The sequence below is a fragment of the Chaetura pelagica genome, unplaced genomic scaffold (assembly GCF_000747805.2).
Source record: "Chaetura pelagica isolate M959 unplaced genomic scaffold, ChaPel_1.0 scaffold332, whole genome shotgun sequence".
Lineage (NCBI taxonomy): Eukaryota > Metazoa > Chordata > Aves > Apodiformes > Apodidae > Chaetura > Chaetura pelagica.
The window spans coordinates 1,481,004-1,489,033 of record NW_009952480.1 but is presented as its reverse complement, the minus strand read 5'-3'; the positions used below and the strand labels follow the sequence as shown (position 1 = coordinate 1,489,033).

At 38.7% G+C, this 8,030-nt stretch overlaps 1 protein-coding gene across 1 annotated transcript in view; it reads left to right on the top strand.

Annotated features, from left to right (window-relative positions):
- The window catches only part of PQLC1 (PQ loop repeat containing 1), a gene marked incomplete at its 5' end in the record, with an annotated part of 67,524 nt that overhangs the window by 10,274 nt on the left and 49,220 nt on the right, over positions 1-8,030 (top strand). The window contains one exon of the mRNA XM_010008704.1: positions 4,453-4,506. Coding sequence (XP_010007006.1) covers positions 4,453-4,506 — 54 coding nt within the window. The remainder of the gene's footprint in view (positions 1-4,452; positions 4,507-8,030) is intronic.

The window sequence follows — 8,030 nt, the reverse complement described above, 5'->3', positions numbered from 1 at the left end:
ATTCCTGCTCATTGTGGAGTGTGAAACTTTTCATATAAGTAAGTGAATGAATTCACGTGGAAGAGGACCTGGACTCCAGCTCCCAAACACGAGCTGCTCTGTTCACAAGGTTTTTTTAATCTTGCAGGATGAATGATGTAAAAACTACTTTGAGCCAGATTTAGTATCAGTTAAAATTCAGGAAGCATTTGGAAGGGGCATGGATGCAGCAGGTGGGCCCTTTTCCCTCCTCCCTGAGGCCTGTTCGGACACTTTCTGCGTGGGACACCCCCCGACATTGGCTCGTGACACGCATTTACACATATGACCCTGCATGCTGCTTCTGTAACCTTTGGACAAAAAGGGAATCCATTCAGTTTAGTATATAGCCATCTTTAAACAACTCTCCCTGCAAGACAGTCTTTTGAATAATTAATCTTTTCATTACCAAGTAATGGAAACTCCTCCATATTGTATTGTATCATTTAATCCTTTTTCCTGAACTTGGCTTGTCATCTGTTTAATTAGCTAGACAGACTAATTTTACCTATTTGTGGACCTTAATTATTTATTTTCATCAAAAGGCTTGCATCCTCCCACAAACTTTTCTCAAAGTTAAATTTTTTTACTTACCTGTGATTGATTTTTGGTAAGGCCAACTGTATAGTGCTATGGCAAATAAAAATACAAATGGATACAAAGCTCCTTTCAATTGAGGCAGAAAGATAGGTTTGTATTTCAAGCACATTATGAGTGGGAGTGAGATCAGTGTTTCTAATCCTACTCCTAATCTTATCTCTTAAATTTTATGGTGATCTAGGCAAGCTTATAAATGTGTACTTTCTTTCTTTCCTCATAGTTTACTGTGGCAGTGAGAAACTAAGTTTTTTATTAACTTTGCAGTAACCTGAGGGGAAGGTTCACAAATTCTGTATGATAATATACTTATGAGATTGCTGGTTTTCAGTTTAAACATTTTTCTTCTTTAATTTCCATAGTCCCTCTGAATGTTTATGCAAAATAATTTAAAATATTTAGAAAGTGAACAGAATTGAATATTTCAGTGGAAGGATGACTCAGGTATCCTGTATCCTTGCCCTGTCAATAAAATGAAAGGATACAGGAACACAGAGTAAAGATGTGACCTTGAAGACCCAGCAGTTACAAAAACATTCATCTCTTATCAGCTTTTAGTCAGAAGGCTCTGTGACTAGTTAAAAGAAAGCTTACTGAAGGGAAAAAAAAAAATCAGTAAAAGGAAAATTGTCTTCATCCTGGCTCAAACCAGGACATAGGGAGTTTGCTATTTTCTTGTATTACTCTTAAATGCTGAATTTCCGCCCCAGTCACGCTAATATATATTTACCAATGTGTTTTGAATTATGTGGGAGCCACCTTTCTTCTTTTGTTTTTATTATTACAGATAAGGTTCCTTAAGTAACAACTAGTTTAGAAGGAATCTACTTAAAATTTTTGGAAACATTAAGGATCAGTCTCCTAATCCTGACAAGCTTGTTCCATATTCTCTAGCCTGTTTTGTGGTGTTAACTGATGGGTTAAAATACATATAAATAGCAGTTCAGAACATAAGGCATAAAGCCATTCAGTCTATAAAGGAAAGTACAAGCATTTTGACTAACTATAATAGCATGAAAAATACACACTCTTGGGGCTCTTTCCAACAATGTTTGATTATTTCTTGTAGGCTGTATATAGAGAACTTATTAGAAAAACTTGCATAATCTTTTTTATTTCTCTCAGTTACTTCTCAGTTACGGGATTTCCCCCTGTTGTGGTTTGGGTCCAACACGACAAGAAAGAACCAGCCATGAGGCTGCTCACTCAGCTTTCCCCCCCTCACACACACTCTAGGATGGGGAGGACAGAGTCCAACAAGAAACTTGTGGGCCAAGACAAAGGACAAGGAGGGTTTCACTCATCATTTATGATCATGAGCAAAGCAGTCTCAACTTGGGGAAAAATAATAATTTAATTTCACACTAATCAGACAGACACAGGACACAGACAACAAACAGAGCAGGGCTTGCATATGTTACCCCACCCCTCCCTTCTTCCCAGGCCCAAATCCCTTTGTTCCCGGTTTCTCTCCCTCCTTCCCCCCAGCGGCACAGGGGGACAGGGGATGGGGTTTAGAGTCAGTTCACAGGCTGGTGGTTCCTGCTGCTCCTTCCTCCTCAGGAAGAAGGATTCCTTACAGTCCTCCCCTGCTTCCCCATGGCAGAGAGTCCTCCGTGAACCTCTCCTTCCTGAGTCCTTCCTACGAGGTCCGGAGCTGCTCCAGCCTGGGCTTCCCATAGAGTCATGGGCTGCTTCGGGAACAGTCACTTTCCCTGGTGCCAGGGTCTTCCAAAGCTGCAGATCCAAGTCTGTGGGCTGCAGGTTCACATTTGTTCCTCATGGTGCCTTCAGGAGATGCTCTACTGTGGCTCTCCTCCATGAGGTACAGGGGGACAACCTATTCAGGGGCAGGGGGGAAGATGATTGTAGAAGCTTCTTACTGGAGCCACCTCTGGGGCCCCTGCTGCTACTGAAATCAGGCCAGAACCAACCCAGCACACCCCCTTTAAGTCTTGTAAAGTGAGAATAAATTGGAAGTGGTGGAGCCCATCTTGTGCTGCTGTTGCCTTTTCTGGATACATAAACTTCATCCTTCAATTGCATGTACTGATTAAAGACAGAGTAAGTCCTCTTTATATACCCAACTCTTTTATTATTTTTAAAACTTGGACTCTATAGCCTATTTTTAACTGTTCTGAATTGGGAAAAAAAACACCAACCCAAAACAAGAAAACCACACAACCCCTCAACTTTACTTTATAACATCTAATGACAGGACAGTTCTCCTGTACGTGAATAGTTTGAAAGCTGTGTGAAGGAGTCTTCAGATGAAATCAGCAGGCATGGACAATACCTCATTGTTTTTTATCCTTTTTTTTAGCACCACTGTAATTGCATCTTAGCTGCTTTAATGTAAATCTGCTACCATTTTTGAGGTAACAGTTCTCCTTATTCATTGTCCCCTTTGAAACTGGTATCTGTGCAGCTGTATGTATGCTGTATTGGCTTAGTGCAGAAAGGCTCAGGCTTGAGTGGTAGTTCCTTTTTTTTATAGTTACTTTTGTTTGAAGTGCTATAGTTCTTCTGGGGCATGGTGGTTCTGTAGGGCTAGAGAGCTAAATATTGAAAAGTAAAATGTGTGTGTGCCGTGTCTTGACTAGAGACTCCAAAGGAGGCTGAAGCAAGTTGCCCACAGCTGTAAACAGCTAAAAACAGCTGGTCACTGTTGAAAATGTTGGCAGGCCAGAGCATTCTCTCATACTCTTGGAGAGACACATACTGTATGAAGAACTCTCTTTTTCCTTCCCCAAATATGCCTTCTACATCTCTCAAAAAAATACTCAATTTCAGCTATTCCCAAGACATTGTAACAGATTTTGAACACCCTGAATGTATGAACTACACTGAAAAGTAGAGGACAGTGTTTTTTAAAAACAGGCTCTTAGACGGTGCAGCCCAGGCTCCTCAAGTGGACTCTTGTGTTTTTACATGAAGATTATTTCATCTGGTCGTTCATTCAGAAAAAGCTTCTTTACCTTGAGAGTGACAGAGCACTGGAACAGGCTGCCCAGAGAGGTTGTGGAGTCTCCTTCACTGGAGACATTCAAAACTCACCTGGACACGTTCCTGTGTGATGTGCTCTGGGTGACCCTGCTCTGGCAGGGGGGTTGGACTAGATGATCTTTCCAGGTCCCTTCCAACCCCTAAGATTCTGTGATCCAGTTTTGTCTTCCTTCCAACTGCAGGTTGTCTTAACCTGCTTTATGACTTGTATCTTACTATAGCACTCTGATCCCTTAAAGAGCTGTTTTTGGCACTGGAAAACACTCTTGCATAATACATGATTTTCAGCTGGCAGAGGAAGGCTACAGTGAATAAAACTAGCAAGCTGAATTGTTGCAAATGCGACCTACTCTGTCCTTGATACGATTGGCTTAAGCTCAGACTTCTGGAAACTTATATTAGAATAGCATTTGCTTCAGGAAGCAAGGTGACCCTGTTGTTGTAGCTGATTATACATACGTATCTACACACTGTGTTGCTGAGGTAACAGCTTGTTTTCTGTGATCATGAGAAGTACGTAAAATAAGAGGTAAGCTGTCTCCTTCAGTATTCTGAAGTCTTCACTTTCTCCTCTTAGGTTGTTGGGTTGTGCATGAAGAGTGTTATGGGACTTCCTACTGCTTCTCCCTTTTTCAATACCATGGGGTGGGAGTCTCACAGAAAGCATGGAGACTAAAATTTCTGGCATGGTTTGTTTTGGCCGTTGTTTTTATAAGCAGAATGTACTAACTGACTAAACTGTAACTAAAATACCCACTGTTGCATTTAATCATACAAGTCTGTTTGTCTTTCCTTCCTTTTTTTTTTCTCTCCCTCAACTCTTTTGTGTAGCTGCAGATAGTAAGGATGAAGAAATCAAAGCACCTCCCAAGAGATCCTATCTGGGTATGTACTGTACAAACCCATTCTGCATGAAGTTGTCCCCTCAACTACATGTTTTATGCTTTGCTACTTTTTGTAACCATTTTTAGAAAATATTTCTGCAGAGAATGTTTGCATTACCTTTTGTTGACATACTAAAACCTGGTGCATCTTTATTTTTTATTTTCCCCTCCCCACTTTTAACTTTCCTAGAGAAAAAGATGCTTTCAGCTCTACTTCAGAAATTAGTTATTTGAAGACACCTCAATTCACATAATTGTGTGTCAAAATGATACCTTCATTTTTCCTCCCCCATGCTAGACAAGCAAAATATTATGTGATGCAGGGATCTGTCTCTTCAGACTCGTGTTCCTCCTCTTCCAGCTCTGACTCTGGAGGAAACAATGAAAAATAGAGCAGTATCTTTCAGCATTGTTCAGAGTGCTTGATATGAAATCTTCCAAAACTCTTGGTATTCAAGTCATGGTGTTTTTCTTTTAAGTTAGCTTGTATTAATTTACCAACTAGAGAGGCTCCTCAAATTCAGTTTTTATACTGGTAGTTGTGCTGGTTCAGAATCTCACCGTTGGTACTGCTTATGCTCTATTGCAATTCTCAAGTTAGTAAGGGATCAACTGAAAAAGTACGGAGATAAGGAATTTTACTGGAAAATCTCTATTTCTGTATTTGTCAACACAAAAGTTAATTAAACTGGAGGTAGCTCTGAGAAATACTACTGAAGCCTAATATTACCCTGAGTGCTTTCTTGAAGCCATAAGACCATTCCTTTTTAAAATAGACTGTTCTAATGATGAATCTTCTGGATCTCCCCTTTGAGATTTAGGGATAAAATTCACAGTTTGGGAATTTTACCATTTGATTTCATAACAGCATTTTGCAAAGCACCTTTTCCTTTTTGCATTTTCAAAACATTTTTCTTTCTCAACTTGGTATCAAACTATTTTGTTTATCTGTTTGTAGTCATTCTCACTGGCTTGCAACACTAACCAATGGAGTGTAAACTTTAAGCAGTCTCAGCTTCCTTGTGCCTATATTCCTGTTGTCTTTTACTGCTATTCATCAGTGCTTTATTTTCAGTGTCAGAGCTAGAAACAGCTGTCTGTGCTCCTAGTTATGATTGCATGGATTATTTAAAAGTGCTTCAAGTAGTTAAAATTAAACAGAAATAGAATAGAAACAGAATTCGACCTTTTACTCCTTTCAGGGTTTTTTTGGTGTTTTTTTGTTTTGGTTTGTTTTGTTTGGGTTTTTTGGGTTTTTTTTTTGTTTTGTTTTTTTTTTGTCAAGAAGTCATTTGCTTGGTAGTTTGGTAGCTTAAACTTTTTAGACTTTTTACAAGGGTGTGTAGTGAGAAGATGAGCGGTTATGGTTTTAAGATGGAAGAGGTTATGTTTAGAAAACTAAACATTTAGACATTAGAAAACTAAAAAATTAGACATTAGGAAGAAATTCTTTACTGTGAGGGTGGTGAGTTACTGGAACAGGTTGCCCAGGGAAGCTGTGGATGCCCTTTCAGTGGAAGCGTTCAAGGCCAGGTTGGACAGGGCTTTGAGCAATCTAATTCAGTGGGAGGTGTCTCTGCCCTTACAGGTGGGTGAGAACCAGGTGATCTTTAAGGTCCCTTCCAATCCAAACCATTCTATGATTTTATGAAAAAGTTGAGGTTTATAGACAACAGCACCATGCTTCTTGATCCAGCTGATCTAAGTCTGAAACATTTGGTTAATAAATGTTACTTAAAAGTTCATTTTGGAATTCCTTATCAAAATGGGATGAATTATCATTTAGGAACAGTCTTACACCACTGCTCAGAAGTTAAAAGACTGGAGTGCACAGATCTGTTGAAATATTATAGTTCTTACTGGTGTAAACAAATGAAAAAGCTTTTGAGGTTTTTGTGTATATTGTATATGCAAAAGTATGTCCTGTTAAAGAGTGGGATGCATGATGCTTTATGTCACAACATAAGTCATGCTTCAGTTTACGGAGGGCTTAACTGAGCTGTGTCCTGCAGTGATGCGTTTTGCTACAGCTCTGGCAAAGCTGGCTTACAGGTTAGGTAAGGGGATGATTCGTCATAGTTTCCTGTGGCAGTGCATTCTCACAGTGTTTTTTAATGAGTTTGGGTTAAACTTTTGTTCAGAAAGAACAAATTGTTTTTTTAATTTCCCCTGTTTGTTTCAGTAGTATAAAAAAAAATGTTCTTCAGTATGTTTTTAGGCTTATGTAACCTTTATGTGACTTTTTTTTGTTACATAGTAAGTGCTCTGTGTATTGCATTTGTGATTCAAGATTGGTTATCCATGAAGACTTTTGTAGTAGTCCTGTTGAACCATTAATTTGCAAAATGTATGGGTCTACCAATAAATTTCAGATGAACTTGTTAGGAAAATGCTGAGGCATTTCCTTGATGCCTGTCTTTGAGTAAGAACTGAACTTCTGCTTTGCTCGCTCAGATTGCTTTTAGGTATGTTTTATTGTTAGTAATCCAACAAACCACTTAATGTCACGGTGTTTCTGCAAGTTATCTGAAAAACCATTCATCTAGCAGTCAGTGCTGAGGGAATTGAGTGTAAAGCAACAGGTTGCTGCAGTTTCACTGATCTAAGTGAAACAAATATAATTTACAGTATGATGGGCCCCAGAATGTAGGGTTTCCTTATTTAATACAGAAATAAAATTACTCCCTCCTTTTTCTAGGCAAAGGAAGGAGTAAAACAGATCTAGAAGCTCTAGTTCTGAAGGAATTCCCCTTGGTTTTCTAATGCAAGTATCTAGTTCTACCTAATGCTTGCTAGCATTTGATGGTTACAGTTAAGTTGAGGAAAGCTGAAGTTAGAGTGATGTTTGTTTTTTTGTTTTCTTGATAAGATGTTCTAGAACAAATGTGGATGATGTCTTAATCTGTTACACTAAAATACAAGTTTCATTCATAAATATATATAGATATGACTGTTGGAGGTTGTTGGGGCAGAAGTAACAAAACACTGAACAAGCTATTGCTTTAAAGAGACTATCTTTTTAAGTTGGTTGGAGTGGTTTCATTGGTGTGGCAGGCAAGTCTCAAAGCAAATGCAATTTGTTAAAAATTTTTCCCAGCAGATATTTAAATATTTGGAAGGACAGTTCTGGTAGATCACAGGAGTTTTCCTTACTTCTCTGAAGTTGATTTTAGAACTTCCCATATTGATGTACTCTGAACTTTGCTTTTAGCCGAAAGGAAATGTTATTCAAGTAAAATGTCATAATAAGATTACAAAAGCTCAGATTCACCCAAATAACTGCCGCAAAAATATTTAAAACTACTTTTTTGTCTTAGGGGAAAAATGTAAAATGTCTATGTAGTTAACTTGACAGTTAGAATCTGCATAATAATGCAGAGAAAATAGTAATACGAATTAATAAGCAGGTGCAGTCATCTGCTATATGGTCTCCACTGGCAGTGTGACAGCCTGGTAAATAATTCACACTCTTTACTTAACTCAGGACAGGTTCATGATGCAGAAGGTGGTTCTATTCATGGGGCT